This window comes from Enhydra lutris, unplaced genomic scaffold, assembly GCF_002288905.1.
Source record: "Enhydra lutris kenyoni isolate GAN:26980312 unplaced genomic scaffold, ASM228890v2 scaffoldscaffold13, whole genome shotgun sequence".
NCBI classification, from domain to species: Eukaryota; Metazoa; Chordata; class Mammalia; order Carnivora; family Mustelidae; genus Enhydra; species Enhydra lutris.
The window spans coordinates 52,856,034-52,877,883 of record NW_019154097.1 but is presented as its reverse complement, the minus strand read 5'-3'; the positions used below and the strand labels follow the sequence as shown (position 1 = coordinate 52,877,883).

Sequence of the window (21,850 nt, the reverse complement as noted above, 5' to 3'; positions counted from 1 at the left end):
TGGCAGGCCCCAGAGTTGCCATGGAGCCTACCCTTCCTGTGCCCAGGACCTACCACAGACTTCACGAGGCCACCCCCAGGCTATATGGCCACCCGTGCCCCGCCCAGAGAGCAGCATCGGGGTGTGTCCCACTGTGTCACAGGTAGCAGCTGTGCCTGTCGGATGCAGATGTGGCCTCTTCTCCTTGTGCCTCGAAAGCACCCTCTTCTCCTTCATCAGAAGTGTCCGTGAGCCCAGGATCTATGGCCTCGGCCCTTCCCCTCCATCCTCCAGCCCCAGAATGTGCGTGGACACACACACCCTGCGTGGGGTGTTTGCTGCCTGTTGCCTCTTCCAGATGGAAGATATGCACCAGACAGGGTCTGGGGGAGGGGCACAGAGCTTCCATGCCCTCCACCCCGGATCTCTGCGTGTTCACGGACTTGGGAGCTCTCCGAACCCCATCCTCTAGGGCTGTCCTGGATGCTTCATTGCACAGGCTTGACTGATGAAAGCACCGACCACTGGCCATTGATTGAAACTCCAGCCCCTCTCCTGTCCCCAGAAGTCAGGGATGGGACTGAAAGTCCCAACCCTCTGATCACAAGGTTGGTTTTCCTGGTGACCAGCCCATATTCTCATTCACATAACAAGTGACAGCTTTGTCACTCTGGACAAAGACACGTGTATGAGGAACATATTTGGCTCATCTGAATGACAAAATAGATACTCTTCTCCTAAGTCACAGTATTGCAGCACGTTGCCCATCTCTGCTTCCAGCTCCCATGAAGCTCTCCCAGGGCTGTGCCCAAGGGGCTCTCCCAAGGAACTTCGGATCTTCTCATTGCCTCGGTATTTGTCAAATGATGGCTAGACCCTAAATTGCTTCTCCAAATATGCTCTGTCTTCATGTTCAGCAACTGATAATGTGGAACACAGGCTCCCCGTGTGAATTAGCGATTATGATACCTTGCTCGTGTTCATCCGTCCAAATTTTGCCATTACATTTGCAAGCAGCTGTGCTGTTCGTGACCTTCAGGCTTGGAGGTAGTCCTGTTGTCTTTGGGTGTCATTGAAAAGACCCGTAGATACTTTGTTTTGGGGTTTGGCGGGGGTTGGGAGGTTTAGCTTGTATTTGCAGGACTCAGGATTCTATATGCAAACATTTATGGTGGGACGATTTCTAGACATGTAGTTACTGGATTAAAAGGAAAGTGCATTGAAAACCTTGATAAGTAAAACCAAATTACCCTCCAAAAAAGCAACCAGTCATTGGATGAGAGCCCTCCCTACTGCAGTGTGACCTCCTCATAACTGCAAGGTCTGAAAACCCTGTGTCCATGTAAGGTGGCCGCCACACATACCAGGGGTAGGACACCTGAGTATCTTCATGGAGGGCACAGCTGAACCCACCGCCAAGGGGTTTTCCTACAACAAAGCTGTGGCCTCTACTGTGGAACAAGGACAGCGTTTACGAAGGTGCTGGTGACACCCCCATACACAGCAGCCATGTTGGTGTCATGGGGAATTCGACGTCCATCCCTACCCCTGGACAGGCTTCACGACTCTGCTGTAGCCAGGGGTCCTGGGCGTGCCCTTTGCCCATCTGTCTGGTCACAGCTTGGATGGTTCTTGTCCTTATTTGCTGAGTGTTCCAGAGGACACACGGGACCCAGAGCCCCGGGGCCCCCAGGCCAGCTCTCTGGCTACTGCAGCCCTCCCAAGATTCGTTAATCAATAGGAACTGATGGGAGGGAGAATGTGGGCTGGACACCTCCGTGCACATTGGTGCGCAACCCGGTGTGGGTTAAATTCTGAGCCTCGGGGCCCGTCTCCCGCTATTCACAGTCCACAGGGTGTCCAAACATTGAATGAGCACCTACCCTACCTACCCTACCGCAGGCCCTTTGTACACCAGCTGTCATGGGAGGGACCGCGGGGGTTCTGGCTTAGGTCTGAGTCCGTGCAAGAGTGGGGGTGACCTGGCATGCGGAGCAGTCACTGGGCCCCCCCTGTGAATCTGCCACGAGCCTGGGTGGCCGTCACGGAGAGGATGGGGCCAGCTGGTGGGTGACGCAGAACCAGCCCACATGCATAACTCCTCAGAGTTCTGGCTTCACCAGGCAACGGGCAGCGTCTCCGCCCACCTGCGACCTGGGATGGAGTCCCCTGCCTTAGCCTGGGGCTCCTACAAGTATGGACGGCACATGGGGTAAGATGCTCAGTGCCCATGTCCCGGCACCAGGAGACCCGGGCTCTCAGAGCCCGATCCTCTACCTGGGGGTCCCCTGTGCCCTTCTTCATGAGTGTGGCACCTGCCTTTTTGTGCACAAACAACCGAGGACAACCTGTTTGACTTAGAGACTTCTCCAGCGCGGCTGGCTGACTCAGCTGGAAGCGGGGTTGCTAGGCCCTACCAGGACGCTGGTCGTGCTATATTTGCAGCCTCCAAGGGATGAGAGCCTGAACGGCCTTCTTCAGGGTTACCGGATCTACTACCGGGAGCTGGAGTCCGAGGCATCCTCAGCCACCGTGTCCAAGACGCTCAAAACCCCTTCGGCTTTACGGGCCGAGCTTGCAGGTGAGACGCCTACCCCATCCCAGCACAGGTGCCACACCATGCACCCAGGAGAGGGACCCTTGTGCATGTTAGCTCTATGCAAGGCATGGTGGGAAATGCCCTGGAAGGCCAGGGGAGATGCAGCTCTCCTCCAGGGGGCATGGCCACTGGGGTGGACAGGTCTGTGGCTGCCCAGGTGTGCACAGAGAGGGTTGGCCCACGGAGAGCCCCTGGGCTTTGGGGGCTTACTCCCAGTGTGGAGATCAGGGGAGACTTCCCGGGGGAGGAGCCGTTTGAGGTAGGTTGTCAGGGAAAAGATTTCACCGAGGACACAAGGACAGGTACGACTCACAAGGGCCTCGCAAAGGTAAATGCTTAGGAGGTGGGAAGAGCCAAGGGGCTCCTGGATGGGGCCTTCCAGTGGGCCAGCCAGGAGCACCTGCCCGTGTGAGGCTGGTGAGGTATGTTAGGGAGGGAAGGCCCTCCCAGGACACCATGTCACTGCCCCATCTGGGGCCTACAGAGGCCAGTCATATTCTACTGCTCTGATGAGGTCCATTCAGGGGGCCCCCCAGCCTCATGGTGTGCACAGCCCTCTCATCCTGAGCCAATCCACCTGTTCCCCTGGCTTGGATCCAACAGCAGTTGAGGCAGCTTCTAGAACTTCTGGAAAGGGCATCTTCCTGTCTCAGAAAGGGGTCAGAGGGCATCCCCCAAACAGTGTCACAGAAGATTCTTCTTGCCGTGTGACATCCTTGTGTCACATCAGAATGTGCGACTCCGGGACTGCATCCCTGCTCTGTCCACCTCCCACCACAGCGCAGGCTGTGCCTTGGGCCTGCCAGGGTCATGGGGCAGCAGACAGGCAGCGGCTGTGCCTGGCTGATCCCAGAAGTGTGCTGACCGGAACCAGTGGCTCATTTGCCTCCCGTGATCTTGGTCACACTGCCACATCCCCGCCCCACAGGCATCCCTTGCCGGTGGCCAGATAATATCTTCCTGGGCTTTGTAGCAAAATCAAAACCACAGGATGCGGTTGGGTCCATTTGCCTGCGCAGGTGCTCGCAGTCTGTGGCTTGCTCGTCCCCGTCCAAGCAGGGCTCTCACCTGAGTGGAGACAACCATGCCTGCCTCAGGGTGTCTGGAAAAGTTGCCGCCCTGGGAGAAACCCATTTCCTGGCTCCTCGAGTGGTGTTTGCACTGTCATGCCGGAGACTCATCTGATCCCTGTCGTGGGCCAGGTGCCCTGGCTGTCTCAGGAAGCCAGGCGGGGACCCCCAGGTTGCTAACGGGGAGTGTGGAGGCGGCAGGGTGGACGGGCAGCGGCTTCCGAGCGCAGCGCCAGCCCGCCCGCCGTGTCTGCAGACATCATTTGCAGTAACTGTTCCCTGCCTGCTAACTGCCTTTCTGCTTTGCTTACCCCTAATAGCCCAAAGCAGCTTCAAGACCGTGAACAGCAGCTCCACATTAACGACGTATGAATTAACACGTAAGTGCACGCCGCCTTCAGCAGGAGGCGCCGTGACCGCGGGGCAGGCCGGGGCCAGTGCCAATTGGCCTCTCAGTGGACCAAGTGAGAAGCAGCCGGAATTGATGCCTCTAGTTTCTGGAATTCCCCCTCTCCAGTGCTGCTTCTCAACACACCAAAACCATCGGGGAGACGGGAAAGGACACTTCCAGAAGCAGAAACTGGGAAGGCATTTGACAGCTGGTCTTCGAGTCTGGGGGAGTCAGAGGGAGCCAGAGCTCCTTTCTGCTTCCCTTTGACCTTTTCCTTTTACTCTTTATTTAATTGCAGTAAAATATGTGCAAAATGTACCATTGTAACCGTTTCTGAACGTGCAGTTCAGGAGCATAAGCATGTTCACACTGCTGTGCAGCCATCCCCGCCCGCCTCCAGGGCCTATCTCTCTCCCTGGACCGAGCCTCCGACCCCATGAAACACCCACCCCCCCCCCGCCTGGCCCCCGGCGCCCCCCCTGTCCTTTCTGTCTCTGTGTCGGAGTCCAGGACTGCAGCAGTGCTTGCCCTGCTGTCTGGCTTCTTCCTCTTCCAGCTTCAGCCCTGCTGGGGCACAGTTGGGACGCCCCATGTCTTCAAGACTGAGTGGTGCCCCCCTGTGTGCACTCACCCGGTTCAGCTGCCCGTTCATCACCCCTTCCTCTGGCTGCCACCTTGCTTGCTCTCACGCTCCTGGCCCTCACAGGGTTCCATGGTCCAGAGACAGGGCGAAGGGGCCCCACAGTGTGACTCCCCCCTGTGCCGGGAGCTTCCCTGGACTGGCACGTGGATAAATGAGCGGGGAGGAGGAGGGGCCGGCCCTTCCCAAGGCCCTAAAGTGTGGGAGCACCACCCCACCGCATCGCAGGCAGTGCCTGGGCAGCTGGCCCCGCCCTCATGGCCGGGGTGGGAGTCGGGGCGGGGAGACTCAGGCATGCCATTTTCTCCTCCACTCTGCTCCCCCAAAAACGGCTCTACGGTCTGCGGTCTGCCCCGCATCCCTACCCAGCCACCACCCCTCCACCCAGCGCCTCATCTCCCATGACACCCGGCTGAGGAGCAGCTTAGGGAGTTCGGTGCAGCCCAGGTCCCAGAGACAAGGCTTCCCAGGCTGGACCTCCAGGCTTTGCAGTCCGGGTCCAGGTTATGAAGGAGAGGGGCCCCGACTGTGACCGTGCCCATGTCCACCCTGGCTTGTCGCCATTGATGCTGAGGAGACACATGGTCCCCAGGCATGGGGGTGGGGCAAACAGCCAGGCCGGTGCATGAGCCACAGAAGGCAGCACAGCCACAGCCAGGCTGAGAGCAGGAAAGGGCGGGTCCCTGCAGGGCCCTGAAGCCGGCAGGGGCAGGAACCTGGTGTTCTGATTCACTGAACCTCTGCGGACCCCAAGAGGGGAGATCTGAAGCCCGAGCTAAGTCACCATTCACCCAGGGGTCAGACCCGCACATAGGGCCTCAGGAAAGCCCAGCAACGATGAAGCGGTATTAACTAGCAGGAGAACCTTCCAGAGTGTTCTCGTTGACAGGTCAGCTACTTCCGCCCTGTCGCTCGGCTCAGCCTGTGGAACACTCTATGTGTGGTTTCACGTGCCCTTGTCTTCCCGGGACGTGGTGGTTAAAAACTCAGAGGGCTTTGTGTTGCCAGTGCATTTCCTCCTTAAACACCAGGGTCTTCCTTGTCCATTCTTACGGAGAGATTCTGGGCCACAGACTGGCCTACATCACATCCTGCCGCCTCTACTCTTCCCTCTGGTAGGAGGCCTGCGGCCGCGCACAGTAGCTGCTCATCTGGGCCAGGGAAGGAGAAGGAGGCCACTCCACAGACCCTCGGGGGATGCCCCCACTCTGCCCCGTGGCCCTGTGGTGTTGCTCCAAGGCAGAGAGGTGGTCCCAGGCCAACTGACCCGTCCCCTTCCACCTGTAGGTTTGAAGAGGTACCGGCGCTACGAGGTCATTCTGACAGCCTACAACATCATCGGCGAGAGCCCAGCCAGCGCGCCCGTGGAGGTGTTCGTCGGCGAGGCTGGTAAGCTCCGGGCACCACTGCCCTCCGGGAGGCATGGCATGGCGCCCTCAGGGGCCGGCAGGGTGCCCACGTCGAGGAGCCTGGTGCCACCTGTGCCTCCAGGAGGTTCCAGGTTCTCTCCTGGGAAAGATGGATCTGCCGAGGGCTGGGCTGACCTGGTGGCTGGAGAGACCCGTGCAGTCTTGCTTTCAGACTCAGGGATTGATTTTACCTCCAGAGCCCTCCTTGTGCTTCCCAGCATGTGCTCCGCGGGGAGGCTGTTGCCTCCACGGGAATCCGGTTGCGTGGGGACCTTGGCCTCTGCCGGGACATTTGTGCTCAGTGTCCCACAGTTCCTAGTGGGGCCCCCAGTGTCGGCTTGGCACACATCGGCCTGACCCCCCAGTAACCGCCCGGTCTCCTGTCTGGGAAAATCACACGGATCATTGTTTGTACCCCTGTTAGATAAGACGCGGCCCCTGAGTTTGTTTCCAGGGCTGTCCCTTGTGTGGAGGCTTCAGAGAGATGTCATGTCATGTTGAGAGCAGACTGGGCTCCCGTCTGACCCAAGGGCACTGCCCGCTCTCCCCTCCTCTGTCGGGGCTCCTGCTCAGGTCAGCTGGGGTGGTGAGAGCATCGTGCTTCAGGCCAGGAACCACAGGAATTCCCTCTGAGGTCAGAGCCCCAGGCTTGCAGGAGACGGTGGTTGGGCGCTGGGCCAGCCCGCAGAAACCTGTCAGGTGACCTTTCAACATTTGGAGAGGTTACTGTTAGAAACCGAACAACAGCACTGGGGGACTAACTGAGCAGGACTTTTCTGGAACGGTCAAGCAACATTTGCACCAAGTGATGCCGGAGCGTGGGCTGTGCTGGTGGCTCTGTACGTCTGCCCCCAGGGGTTAAATGGGGTGGCGAGGTGGGGGCTGGGCAGCCAGTGTTCTGGGCAGATGTGCCTCCCCTCAGAGGAGCCTCCCTCCCCCGGCTGAGGCCAGGGAGGAGCACAGGCAGGGAGGGGACAGGACGTGGCCAGTGCCATCTAGAAGGCGGGCACTCCAGCCCTCTCTGGCACCTGGGCCCATGCTGGTCAGCACAGGGGTCTGCTGGCCAGCTGGAACCGCAGCGCCCAGCAGCCCGTTGGCGGCCTGCATCGGGGGCCTGGGGCACTGGAGGCAGAGCCTGAGTCACAGGCGCCCAGATGGACACTCGGAGGAGAAGACTAGAGCCAGGGAGGGAGACAGGCATGGGGGGGCCGTGTGCACCGGCCAGGTCGCCATGGGCCTGAAGTCCTGCTCCGTGCCCCATGCCATGCTCCACTCCATCTTCTGCTCTCCTCCGTGCTCCATGCCATCCTCCACTCTGTGCTCTCCTCTGTGCTCTGAGCCATGCTCCATGCCATGCTCCATGCCGTGCTCCACGCTCTCCTCTATGCTCTGCTCCGTGCTCTGCTCTGTGATCTCCTCCGGGCTCAGCTCCACGCTGGCGGGTTAGCAAGCATCAGGGCAAACCGCGAGCAGCATGAAGTCAGCCGTCCCCCCAACCCTGAAGCGGAGGGTGCAGCCTGGAGTGCACACCCTGTGCACGGTTGTGGCGCAGCCGTCACCCCTCCGGAGACAGAGCCCCACTTCCCGGAGAGAAGCCCCTGCCATCCAGCTGTCCCTCCTCCCCTGTCCAGTCAGTGGCCTGGAGGTTCCTGTCTAGGAATCTGTGCGGAATGTCTCATAGCATCTGTGCCCACGAGCGGGCTGCTTTCACCCAATGTGGCAGCACCTAGTCTCATGCCTGGGGAACGTTTCGCCATGTGCACACTCAGATTTCGTCTCTTCCCCTCTGCAGGGGGACACCTGGCTGGTCCCCACCATCCAGGTGCTGTCAGGACAGCCTCTACAGTATTATCCAGCAGCGCTGAGCTAACGCCATGGCAGGCAGGCAGGGGGAGCCACGGAGGTGGCGGGGTGGGGGCTCCTCCTGCTCCCCGGGGCCTCTCACCTTCCTCCACTCTCCTGGAGGGGCCCCCACTCCAGCCCTTCCCTAGGGCACCTGTCCTCCCGGTACCCGTCCTCCCAGCACCCACCTGCTCCCCGTGCTGTCTCCCCACATCTTGGTGTCAGCCTCCTGGACCCCATTGCCCCCAGATGGAAAACGGGGGGCCCTACCTGGTGAGCCCGGGTTCCAGGGCCATCTGACCCCACACGCACGCTCTGATGAGCCAGCTGTGCTGCTGAAGGCACTCACCGGAGGTGCTGAGAAGTGCTCTTCAGGGCTCTGTGCGCGAAGCACCGCTCAGCCTCCTCACCCTCCCTCTTCCCCCAACCCCCACCCAGGACCTGACTCCAGGGGCTGCTTCTCCAGAAAGCTCTCTCTGACCCACCTACCCCCGGCACAGGTCCAGCATTCCCCTTTTGTGCCCTGAGTCTCAGTTGCAGTGTGAACACCTCTGCCTTCATTATCAGATGGGACGATCCTGTCTTCCTTCCCCATGGGACCAGGACCACTCCTCTCACAGTGCTCCCCATCCTGAGCTTAGGACCAAAGGGGACCTGAATGCCTTTGCTGCCTTGCAAATAGAGGTCCCCAGACTCCCATGAGGACGAGGCAGGAGAGCAGCTATAGGAATCCTGGGCACTGGGAAGCACCCAGATGGGCTGAGATAAAGTGGGTGGGCTTCATGTCTCAGCAGGTGGCAGTAAGTAGGGGGATGGAGCTAATCGGAGATGCCTCCTCCTGAAGCAAGGAGACACGTGACAGTGGTATCTGCCCTGTGACTGCTGTGACCCCAGTACCCTTGCTCACACAGGTACACACATGTACCATTGATGCCTCCTACAGCACCTGGGCAGGGAAAGGGGTCAGCTGGCCAGGGTGCAGGAGCACACTCTGGGGAGGGAGGCAGGCAGGCGGCGGGGGCAGGGACCAGAGAGGCTGCTGAGTGCTATGGGCTAGGCTTTGTGCAAGGGGGTTCTTGTAAGCACCACACAGGAAGAACGCATGCACATGTCCCTGCAGTTCTACTCCCTCCCCGCACAAACTTGGATGGGGCAGGGAGGGAGGTGCAGGATACGGAAGGAAATTGTATGCTCACTCCTTCCACCGTAATGTGGGTGACAGCCTTCCAGAGAGACCAGCTGAGGACACGGAGCACAGAGGCAGAGTGGCCTGGCGGACACCAGGAGAGGGTGTGCTGTGCACCCCAGGGGAGGAAGGGCAAGACCTGCCTGCCCATGTCAGATGCAAATAGGAACTGACCAGGACTCTAGGCCTTGAGATGCAAGAGTGAGGGAGGACCAGGGCCACGGCCCTGGCAGATGAAATCAGGGAGTCTTTGGTGTTTGGATAGAAAAAACAGGGAAGCAGGCTTCTCAGTGTGCATTGGCTGCTCTGGAATAAAGTCCACCCTTTGTAGGCAGCTCTGCCAATTACTGGCTGTGTGACCACGGGCAAGTCACTTGAACCCTCTGGGCCCCAGACTTGAGGAATCACGGTGTAGAGAGGAGCACTGTGAGCTAGGACTAAGAACACTCGGAGCCTCATGCCGACTCTGTCCCTAACTCGTCTGTCCTTCCTACAGGATGAATGTGGAGAACATGACCACACGGGGTGGGTCAGTATTTGTGAATGAATGGTTGAGAGTCTGGGTGAATTACTTAACTCTCTTGGCCTCATCTGCCGAGCAAGGTGTTTAGAGTAGGGGGTCTCTGGGTCTAGCCCAAACATACAGGATTGTAGTCTGTTTCACCTCATGGAGACAAGGTAATTTTTAGGAAATTTCTCATGGAGATTGATTTCTGAGTCCAGGCATCGCAAATGGGTAAAAATAATACATCAGTAGAGACTCCAGTTTGCCAGAAATAAAAGCCCAGCCCAAACAGGCTTAGGCTGAAAGAATCATATATTAACCCATGTAACAGAAAAGCTGAAGGTCCGGCTTCGGGCATGGCTGGATCCAGCACCCTAACAGGCTGGTTTGATGGCCCGTCTTGGCTCCACTGTCCTGTCAGTTTGCTCCTATCTTGGGGAGGCTCCTTGTTACAGTGGCCCTGCTGCAGCAGTAAGAAGGCAGCTTCCCTTCAGTGATGTCTGCAGAGGAAACCCACTCAGTCCCAAGAGCCGGCCTTTAGTGATATGCCCATCTGCAGACCAGATGCAGTGGCCAGCGGCCTGAGGTCCCCAAAGCCAGGTGATGATGTCATCTCTACCTGGGTCCCTGGGCCAGATAGGAGGAAGGATCCCCAGGGGAATGGGTGCTCCCTGCCACAGTCCACATGCAGGGATGGCAGAGTGCCAGTGGCCAGAGCTGCTTCAGAGAGGGGTGAGAGACCGTGTGTGGGGTGCCATGGTACATAACTGCTGTGCCAGTTGTCCCCACTGAGATCTCCAAGCCCATCTCTGTGTTCTCGGGGTCCCGGGTACTACAGGGCTAGAAAAAGGAGCCCACATCCTGGCCTTCAAGACATATGCTACTCAAGGATGGGCCCCCACTTTCTGGCGAAGGCTGCCCTCTTGCCCTGGGACAATGACATCAGCGGCTGCCTGTGTTTCCAGGCCTCCCAGGCCACTCTCCCCTGGAACAGACACCGGCTATGTCGTCTAGAGTCCCTGCTCTTGCTCCCGGTCCTGGGAGGACCTGCAGGCTTCCTCCAGCCCCGCTTTGGGGCCATGCCTCCGGGAAGTAGCCGTCTCCTCCCTCTCTCCAGGCAGAGCTGGGGTTCCCGCCTCTCTTCCGGAACACATTGCACACACGGCTTTCTGCGCTCGCCGTCTGTGGTCTGTCTGTGCTCAGTGCTCCACAGAGCAGAGAGCCCCTCCTACCCACCCCACTGTCCTTAGGACTCCATGGTTTGCCTGCAGTGCTGTGGGGAAGGAGTGGGGGGAGGGACAAGACCAAATTAGACAGGAAGGAGGGAAGCCGGCAACCCTGCTCGGGAGCATGGACACCGGAGACAAATGACAGCAGGCAGTGCCATGTGGGGGTGGGGATCCCCAGGGCCAGGGACACACAGGAAGTGCCCTAACAGAGGCTTCAGAGGCCCCAGCTCCTGTTTGCCCCATCACCCCTGCCCATTCAAGAAGGACAGGCATCTGGGGACCCCAGAAACCTAAGGGCTTCTGACAAAACAACACAGCAGACCTGACTGGCCCCAAAACAAGCCCAGGGCTTTCTGTTCTGAGCCTTGTTCTGTTTTGGTCAAAAATTGATCGATCGCACCCTGAATGCTTTGTGGGGACCACTGAAGGCAGAGCACCTGTTTCCTGCTCTGATGGTGGGGGCTGTAGAAGCAGAGACCACACACAAACACACACACACACACATACACACACGTACACCCCCTGCTGCCAGGGAAGGGGGTAACAGCCCCCATTCTCACGGAACAGGGACCCCTCGCCCCATCGACACCATCCCAGCTGCCCCATCAGGACCCTGCAGCCCCCCGACTCTACTGTGCAGCCCAAGGCCCCTGGAGTGGGTGGGTTCGTACCGAGTGGTCTTATTTGGGAAGACAGGGGTGTTGTAGAGGCCCTGTGAATTGGGGTTCGATTTCCTGAAGCGACAGGCCCAGGCACCTCTGTCATAAGTCACAACGAAGATTCAGTGAGCCTGAAGAATGACGGGTCCTTGGCCTGGCGCCTGGCCCAGGGATGCACGGACAGCAGTCGTGCCACCCTCACTCCAGGGGTGAGGCAGGGTGAGCAGCCCCTGCCCACCTCTAGCCCTGCTTCCCCTTTGAGCCTCAGTCCAGGTTTAAAGGCAGAATGCGCCCCCTCTCCCAAGAGATGAGCCCATCAACAGAGCCGAGATGGTCATGGCAGAGGAGAGGAAAGCCAGTATCAACCCTGAGAAAGCTCCGACCAGACAGGGTGATGGTGGCCAGGAGCAGTTTTGGCCCAGGAAGTGACCAAAGAGGCCAAGTGCTCGGCCTGGGCCTGAGCTGCTGGCCCGGACACACCTGATGTTTAGAGCCTGGCCGGGGACCCAGACGCTGCGGGCTGGCTCCAGGATGAGGGGCATGCTGCATAGCCCGCAGAGTCGGGGTCGATGCGTGGCCCAGGTGTGACCGGCTGGGAGAGCCATGGGCGCCTGGGGAAAGGCAGGCTGCCATGGAGGGGAGGGGCACATGTGCAGGGGCTTCGTGGGGTAGCCGTCTTGCTCCAGGAGAGGAAACACAGGGTCGGTCTCACCCTTTGACTCTCTGCCCTGAAAAGCCGCCATCACAGAGATTGCCACGCAGGGGAATAGGCAATCCACAGAGGCTTCCGGGCAGGATGGGCTCACAAGGTCCAGCTTCACAGCACTCCTACCAGGGAAGCCATCAGTCCCTTTTGCATATGGCCAAAAGAAGCTCCAAGAGAGGTCCAGCCACCTCCTGGCCTGACCATGCTGTCACTGGCCTTGGACAGGTGTTTCTCTGCCAGGGCCCCGAAAGCAAAGTCAGAACCCTGCCGAACTTGGAGCAGCCCCTCTGGCCGTCAGGAGCCCCTTTGCCCTGTGTGGGGCAGGAGAGCAGGAGGACGGGCGTTATGGGGCAGTGGGCTGAGACCAGTCCTGGGGCATTTACTCCTCCAGCCTCTGTTTTCTGTTCTACGAAATGGGATGACCCCTGTGCCCAAGCAGGGCACGCTCCAAGGCCCTCCGGCTGCTGGGGGGTGAGCGACGGAAAGAGAAGCCCAGATGGTGTCTGGGGGTGGCGGTTGCTCTGAGCGGGGCCATCGGCAGCAGCTCCAAGGGGCGCCCGGTGGGGGTTTTCAACCAAACCTTCGAGGCTCACCTTGCTCCCCCTTTTCCACTGCTTCAACGGTGACAAGCCCAGCATTGGCCTTCCCAGGCTGGCCACAACCTCCCCATCCCTGTGGTCCCACAGGCATTAAGCCCAGGCAAAACCTGGCTGGGACTTTACCCCCAAATGCCAGACCCATGGGGTCAGGGCAGCCAGGCCCCTGCAGTCTGTCTGTCCTGAGGCCACAGCATGGTGCCTGCCGGCCGCCGAAGGCCTCCTGTGCTTGCCGGCCTGGCTTCTGTGCCCGCTTTCCTCCATGAGCGCCTCCAGCACCTTCCCGTGAACGTGCATGAGGTGACCCATGTGGGCCCGCCTGTTTGCAGAGGCTCTGAGCGCAGCCCATAGCTGCTCCAACTCAGGAAAGAGGCCAGGAGGCTCCTCTGTACCCGCCGAGCCCCCAGACGCTTTGAATGTGCCCGTTCTCTCTGTCCTGCTGGTTCAGAGGATGACCCCCACAGGGAGCACAGGGCACTTCACTGGAGAGGGGAGAGGGAAGATGTCCCCTTCTGGCCTCCAGAGGCTTCTCCCGATCTTGCCCCTTGCACTGGGCTCTGGCAGTGGTGGGTGGAAGCCAAGTCTGGGATTGTATCTGGAGACTCGTCTGGGGCTAGAAGCATCAGGGCCACCAGAATATCCCCATGGGAGCAGTTTGGGGGAGCAGGCAAGTGGGGCTCACTGCTGTATAAGGAATGGGGGGTCAGAGCCAGGGGGTGCCTTCCCCGGGTGAGACAGGTGTCACCAGATGCGGGGCTGGGTCCAGATGGTGGAGAACCTTCACAAACCGCCCCCGGGGTTACTCATGCTGTTCATCTGGGAGAGAGGGACTGGCACAGACACAGGGCGCAGGGGTTTGCTGACATAAATCAAGCTTCTGTGAGCACTGTTGCAAATCCTTTATAACCTCTCTGATTCTGTCCTTGGGAGAAAATGCTAGAAGCAGACTCCCCGGCTCAAAGGACATGAGCATTTCTTGCTTGGAGAAACTGAAACCCATTGACGTGCTGTGCCCTGGGGACCAGGATGGGGGTCTTGTGGCCTCTCTGCTTCCACACTGGGCTCTTGCCTCACTTGTTAGGTGACAGTGTATCTCACTAGTGTTCTGGCCACTGGCCTGTCATCCCTACCGTGCTGTTAAATGCCCCGACCGTACATGGCGACGTGTCTCGCGGGGTCTTAGTGTCCTGGGGGTGATTTGTGAGAGCTCCGTGTGCATCAGGGACATCACATCTGACCCCCCTTAGGGCCCGCAGTTTCCCTGTTTTGTTGTCTGTCGTGGAGTTTCCTGTGGTCAAACCTCTCGCTCTGCGGGGTCTGCTTCTGGTGCAAGAGCCCAGGAGATACCCAGCTTGTCCTCCAGATTGTCATGGGTCCCTGGTTCCCGAATCTCTGGAGCGCACCTGGAATGCGTTTCGGTACTGGGCGGACGTGAGCTTCTCAGTGGCTGCTTCTCGCAGCCTCTGCCCCAGTTCTATCTCTGACCAACCGGTCCCCCCGATGCTCCGGGGCGTGGCCTGGGGTTCTTGCCACTTCGCGCTCATGCCACCAGCCCCTCTCGCTGCTGCGTTATCACCATCCTTCCTGTTTCACAACACTCTGTCCTGGTTTTTGTTTCCCAGAACTTCTCAGCCGTTTTTAGGAACTTTCTAGCCATTTTGGCAAATTCTGCTGGGGTTGGACGGGATGTGTGTTATGTTCTGAAGGGACAGAAAAGTGCACCCCGCAGTCATCCCGCTCTCCCGCCCTCCCTCTCCGGACCCCCCTCACCTCTTCCCCACGCCTCTTGCTGGAGCTGCACTCGGCTCCGCCCTGAGGGTCACCTGCTGAACTCAGTCCCTGCAGCATCGTCACCGCGAGCCCTGACCCCCCAGCAGCTTGTCCTCACTCTACCCACAGGGAAAGGAAGGACTTGACAGTTTCTTCCTCCGAGAGCGGGAGTCAGAACTTTCTCCTGCACCCAGTGGAAAGCACCTTGACCTTTGCTCTTTGACCCCAATAACTTTTGCTGAAAAGGGAAAAGAATCAGGCACTGTTCTACTCGTTGGTTGGTTTAGGGGCCATTTGGGTCACAATGGGCCCGAGTGTCACTTCACAAGACTGGGAGCATCTTGGGATGGTTGGTTGGCTCTTTTTTTAAAGAAAAGAAACTTACCAGGAACTGCAGGTTCTACCTTTCTTGGAAGTCCTGGAGTTTTTAATTGCGGCTGGCTGGAAGGAGGGAGGAATGGCACCACTTTTCTCGCCGTTTTAGCTCCCCCTAGCGACGCAGGGCCAGGCTCCAGCCTCGGTCAGGGCCAGAGAAGGCTCTGTAGCTCTGCTGGTCTGAGCCTGGTGCAAGGCCAGGAGTCAAGGGCACTTTGGCCACAGCCTCTCCCCGGCATCACGCACTGCGATCTCCAGGTAATTATTAATGGACGCGGGTCCTGACAGGATCAAAACCACAGACAGCTTCCATAGCAGGTCCCGCCTGTCGTGTGGTGGGCCACGCAGTGTGTATACAGTGTGTAGGTGGAGACACAGGGCTTACAGGCCAGCGATCATGAATGGTGTAGCGGGTGTCCACTGGGACGTGACAGCCTTCTGTGGGCCAGGCCAATTGCTGTCTCTGGTCCCAGGTGAGCCGTGGGTGCTCGGAGGCTGTCACCCAGTCTGGAGGTGGCCAGGGGTCCTGGGGCTCCTTCTTGCCCTTGGGGGCCACAGCACACTGTTTGCTCCCTTGATGCACAAAGTCCCAAGTCATTGCCTCAGAGATCAGACTAGACAGTCCCCACAGAGGGGCAGCCTCCAGTGTCGCTGGGCCTGACCCCAGCTGGCTCAGTAGATGTTGATAAGGGAGTGGGCACATTGCCTGTCCCCTCCCAGACCAGAGAGAGCTCCTAGGGATGGCCCCGGCCTTTGCTGCCTCCTCCAGGCTGTCTTCAGCATCCCTGACTCCAGGAACTCCTGTCCTGAGGCTGTGTGGGGAATGAGGTAACAGAGTCAGGCAGCTGTGTTGATTCTAAAGCCCTTGCAAGCACATGGGGGATGGGGTGCTGAGGGGGTGAGGGGAGGCCTGAGGCAGGGGTGCACCCAGGATTAAGCCGTCAGTGCGGTCAGACATGGCCTGGGAGAGGTGAGAGGAAAGGAGGGCAGCTCCCACAGTCTGGTCAGTGCTGGGGTGCCGCGAGTGTCACAGACCAAGGGCACAGGTGTGAGCTGATGCCCTATAGCAGAGACCCATGGAAAGTTCTAGAATCACCACGACTACCCCAGCTTCCATATCCCTGCATGAGTGATTCTTCCCCAATCCGATTTCAACCCCTCAGTGGATCCCTCTTGTTCATAGGGAGATATATAGAATTTGCTCCTAGAACAGGCCCTGGGGCCCTTCCCGCCTAGCAGCATCTCCGGCCTCCGCGAGCATCTCCTGGTCCCACAGCTCTGGGCATCCCTCTCCTGCTCCATGTGCTCCGCAGCGCAGAGTACTGCCTTCCCCAGCAGATGAAATGTTAGTAGATAAATGACATTTCTATTAACCTAATTTCCATCAGCGTAGGAAGGTTATGGAGAATATTCGAATCCTAATGCTTTATTTGGAAAGGATCCCAAACATCACGCCATCTGGAGTCCAAGTTCTGGGCTGGGCAGATTCTCAGGACGCTCCTCTGAGCACCATACTGGGGGTGGATGGAGACCTCGCCACTGAGCGCCCACTCCCTCAGTGGCTGGAGGGGCCCCTGGAGGGAGAAGCCCAGGTCCTGCCCTTGAGCAGCGCACACTCTGGGTGGAGAGAAAAGCCTGGCCTGGGCCTTGTAAGTGGGTTAGGCTGTCTAGGGTCAAGCCGTGCTGGCCAAGGGGTCTTCCTTCCAGAGCCCCACGTGAACGGCAGGCCAACAACACCAGTTGTCCCTGGGGACGAGAGAGGCATCACTCCCATGTGTGTGAGTCAGCAGCCACGTGGGGACAGGGCGTCCACATCCAGCCACTGGGCTGCTGGCAATACAGACCCTGGTCTCTCCCCAGAGCCTGGCCTCGCCTGTGTCTCTCCTTCCCGGCCAAGCTCTTCCTGAATTTGAGAACCTCCTCCCTTTCGTGTGTTGTCTCACCACTGACTGGGGACGCTGGGAGTATGGACAGAAGCTGACGGGCTAGCTCCATGGGTCTGCCGCGTCTGCCCTTGGAACTGCCAAGCCCTGAACTCCTTGTTACCAAGTCCAGGGCTGCTTCCTTTGACCCTGGCCAACACCGGGCCCCGTCTCTGTGGCAAGACCCCCAGCTCCCGGGCTCTGCCTCTGCTCTCTCCCTGGCGCCATTCCCTCCCTCAGTCTGTCTGCTCTCCTGGGGTGGTTACCTCATTCCTGCACCCTTAGGTGCCTTTTGGACCCGCGCAATTCCTGAATTTTCTCCCCCATGTGCTCCGGTGGCAATGCCTCCATGCATCTCCAAATTCCAGGCCAACCCTTGGGGGGCAGCCTTGACACCTTGCAGCCCTCATGCCCACAGCCTGTCAGCTGGTCACCATTTGTTGACTCGCAGTCCCCAACATCAAATGCACCATCACTTCCTCCTTTGTCATGGCCCCCACCCTCCTTCGGGTGCCATCTGCTGTCTGCATCCACGCAGCGGTCCCATAGCCGGTCTTCACAGCTGGGGCACCCCCCAGCTTCAGCCCAGCCATCTCCAAGTACGCCTGTGGCTTGTGGGTGTTCAAAGATGAGCTGACACACGGATCGTGGACCCTCACCTCACCAGGTGCTACATCCTTGCGTTACTGACCCAGAGCAGGGTCCACAAATCAGGCCCATGGGCCAAATCCAGTGCCTGATTTTGTGAATGGAGTTTTATTGAGATGCCCATTCATTTACATACTGTCTGTGATTAATTTGCCAAACAAAGGCAGCGTTGAGTCACTGTGACAGAGAACATGCGTCCCTCAAAATTTAAAACACTACCCAGCCCTTCATGGGAAGCTCCCTGACGCCTGTCCTTGACAATCAGCAAGCCTCCCAGTTACGCAGACCCCAGTGCAAATCCAGCCCCTTCTGGGACAAACAACGTAAGCCCCTTTAGGCTCCGTTTTCTAAGGTATGGAATGAGAGCAAACATCCTCCCTGTATTGTGAGTTTTGCAAATACAAACTGCATATGACGTGGTTGGTGAATCAAGGACCATGGTTTGCGCTGCACAGACCACCAGCGGTCCCAGTCCAGTCGTGGCCTATGGGCCTGGGTCTTGCTCTGGTGGGAAACTCGCCCTACAGGCAAGGAGGAAAACCCCACAACAGGTGCAGGCCTTATGGCTGGCTTGTTTGAGTGGCTTTCACTGCCATGTCTCCTGCCAATGAGGGGGGGACCTGGCAGGGACTGTGCTACCAGAGGGCTCCCAACCTCCTCCTGTCCCTGCTGGGAAGCACCCATGGCAGAAACTCTCCAACCCCCTACACTGCTCCAGACTACCATAATTCCTGCAACACACCCACCAGTCTGAAGGCCAGACCATCATTCTCTGCACACTCATTGGTGCTAAGCCCAGAGGTGGGTCCAGGCTCCTTATGAACACACATGGCCATAATGGTGGGTTATCGGGTTATCGCTTGAACACCGTGATATCCTGCATTTAGCATAGGGGCTACACTAAATTCAAGCCAATCTGTCTGAGCCCAGAGTGTGCAGAGACTGGGCCTCAGCTGGGTGCCTTTCCTAGAGGAGCTTATGCTCGTTGGCTGTATTGGTTATCGATTGGTTATCAAAGGCTATGTGACAAATGTTTCCTGGGCAGCTGCTTGAAAACACATGCATGTGCTACACCACCGTGGGGGAGAGCCAGATGTTCAGGCACAACCGAGCTGTGTCCTCTGCCTTAGGTCTCGCCCAGGGTGGCACGCAGGGCGGCTGTCTCATTTGAAGGCTGGACTGGGGAAGGAGCCATTTCTAAGCCCACTTGTGTTGGCAGGCCTCTGTTTCGTGGGCTATTGGACAAAAGCCTCCCTGGGCTCCTTGCCATGGCAAGCCTCTGCAGGAGGTGTCTCCCTGCATGGCTGCTGGCTCCCTCGGTGCGGGAAAGGGCAGGACAGAGGGCCAGCCAGATGGGCGCTAGCCATGGGGAAGCACAGTCTCCTGGAAGCCAGTCATGGGGCCACCACCTACCATGTCTGGCACATTCTGCTGGTCAGAAGCACGTGCTTTCAGGAGAGGATCACACAAGGGAGGGTGTGAGTAGCAGGAGGCGGGACCATGGAGCATCACCACCACCAGCCATCAGGATGCCAGCATCCAAGGCTGTCGAAGGTAGAGTGTCAAGGACACATGTGGGCTGCTCCTGGCCCACAAAGGAACTGAGAGGAGGGACAGACGTTTAAACATGTCAGTGACGTGACTACTGACAGTCCCCATGGGGACACAGCCAAAGCAGGCCCAGGACACTGTCCACACCTGCTGAACAAATGAGCTTGGAGCAAGATCCTGTGTTCAGGCCGCCTCACAGAGTTCCACCTCCTTGCTGGCCGCCGAGTTGCATCCTCTCAAAACTTATTTCATTTCACCTCTGAGACCTGTTCAGTCTGGTCTTTTCTCCTGTTTGGCAAAAGAAACTGAGGCTCAGAGATTGAACCGTGTCCCAAGTCCCACAGGCTGAGCCCAGATCCTAAACTCACCATCTAGGGCTTTGTCCTTGACCTCCCACCTGCAGCCTCATAGCCTGGAGTCCATGACACTGACTGTTTTTGAAGACAGTTTTAGGGACCTGCTTCCCGATTTTTCTTGTTAAGCTTCCTGAGAGTTGTGTTAGTTCCCACTCAGCAATGAAGGGATTGGAAGAAGGACGGGCATTTGAGCTCAAGTGAGGGGCTTGGGCTGAGTGAGATGGGGCTGGGCCACAGTGGCTGCTCCAGGAACCCAGAAACGTGGCCTTGAATCCCCCGCCCTCCCCCGCGCATTGTGCTAGACACCGGGCTGTCTGGCGTCGAGTGCGGTGTGAGTCGAGTCCCGGGGCCAGGCCCTTCTCAGTCTTCCCGTGCAGGAAAGGCAGCGATGAGAGCCCGCCTCCTGGGGTTATGGGGGTGAGGCGAACCCAGACAAAAGGCTTGCACATGCACCCCGCGCCGCCCTCAGCGCCATGGTCACACCCCACTGCTGGGTCACCATGATTCCAGCAGCTGCAGACTAGATGAGAGCTCGCTCTTCAAAAGGCCCTGCAGGCTTCTGGCGAGCAGGGGCTTCCGCTTGAGAAAAGGGTGATCCGTGTCTTTTGTGTTCATTACAGATTTATAAAACACGATCACCTCACTTTGAATTCTGTTATAGGCTTTTTTTAAACATCATAGTACGATGTTGAACTGAGCACTCGTTTACAGACCCGGAGTTTCTCTGGGCGGCCCTGGCAGCTACCTGGTCTCCTACAGGGCCCCGGGCATTGGACTTGACATTGGGTGACAACAGTGACTCTCCTGTCTTCCTTCTGGGGTCTGCGCCCCTGCCCCAGAAGTGCACCAAACTTTTGTGTTTCTGGGCTCAGCTCACCTTTTGAGATTCTGCTCCTTTCCCACGTTCCTGCGCTGAGTCATTGTTCCGTCTCTGGTCTTGACTTGCCCCCCACTGAGCTGAAGAACTATGATCTGGTTAAGCCTCCTTTCTCTATTGCAAAGGCCCCAGAGGTTAGATAATTACGCAGAGCTGGAGTCCGTCTCCAGGTATCCTGGCCGAGAGGAACAGATTGTATTGGCAGAGTTTGCCGAGAAGGTAAACTACGTTAGAGAATTCTATTTCCTGTTTGCTTCGACAGGAAATCAGAGAGCGTGTTTGGCCAGAAAAATGGTGATATAGTTAAAGGGAACTGATGAATGTGTAATTTTTTTATTATATCAAACAAATACCTGTCTCGTTATATTGAAATGTTAACAGTGATCCTCAAGGTATCAGTTAAAAAATTGTTCTACCCAAATAATAAATCCCTGGGTTACAGAAAGTGAAAGAAATCTAGCATAGCCTAGCATGGCCTAGCATAGTCTAACATGATTTAGCATGATCTAACATGATCTAGCATTGTCTAACATGGCTTACCGTGATCTAGCATGGCCTAACATGGTCTAACATGACTTAGCATGATCTAGCATGGTCTAACATGCCCTAGCATAATATAACATAGCCTAGCATGGTCCAGCATAATCTAGCATAATCTAACATGACCTAGCATGGCCTAATATGATCTAGCATGGCCTATCATGGTCTAATATGATCTAGCATGGCCTAGCATGATCTAGCATAATCTAAAATGCTAGTACAACCTAACATGATCTAACCTGACCTAGCATGGTCTAATATGATCTAACATGACCTAGCAAGGCCTAGCATGATCTAACACGGTCTAGCATGACCTATCATGGCCTAGCATGATCTGACATGATCTAGCATGGCCTAGTGTGACCTAGCACGATATAACATGGCCTACCATGACCTAGCATGACTCAGCATGATCTAGCATGGTCTGACATGGCCTAGCATGGTTCAGCACTGGCAGATGCCCAGCACGGCCCCAGGTGCCACTAGCACCTGGATGACCATCTGTCCGATGTGACCCCAGCAGATACCCTACCCTGTTGCCCTTCCCGTTCCCACCCCTTATGTGGCCCTCGCTTCCCTGGCCCATAGTCACATGTCGAATCCTCCCCGTTATTGAAAAACACCCTTTTCCAGGAAAGACCCTGTGTCCCCCAGCCAGAAGTGACTTCTCATGGCCCTTTGAACCTGTCCTCCCATTACACGCTCTATCATGATTACTGCGATTTCTCTCTCTTATTACACGTGTCGCTGCATTTTGTGTCCACCTCAGTGCCTAGCCTGGGGCCTGGGGGATACTCAGGAAAATGTCAGCACATTACACTGTGGCGACAACCAGTCACCTAGTCCTAGCGGCTTAATCACCAGCGGCCACTTCTCTCTCACGTTCCCTGTTCTCCTTGGCCAGCTGTGTCTCTCCTGCTCCCTGTCGTCTTCTCCCCAAGACACAGACTGAGGAGTCAGCCCCCGCAGGGGAACTGCTGCTCAGGTGGTAGTGGGGAAA

The 21,850-nt window shown here is 57.6% G+C and overlaps 1 protein-coding gene across 1 annotated transcript in view; it reads left to right on the top strand.

Annotated features, from left to right (window-relative positions):
- The window catches only part of LOC111145539 (sidekick cell adhesion molecule 1), a 509,203-nt gene that overhangs the window by 440,962 nt on the left and 46,391 nt on the right, over positions 1–21,850 (top strand). Inside the window, 2 exon segments of the mRNA XM_022500452.1 lie at positions 2,425–2,560; positions 5,967–6,068. Of these exon segments, the coding sequence (XP_022356160.1) occupies positions 2,425–2,560; positions 5,967–6,068 (238 nt within the window).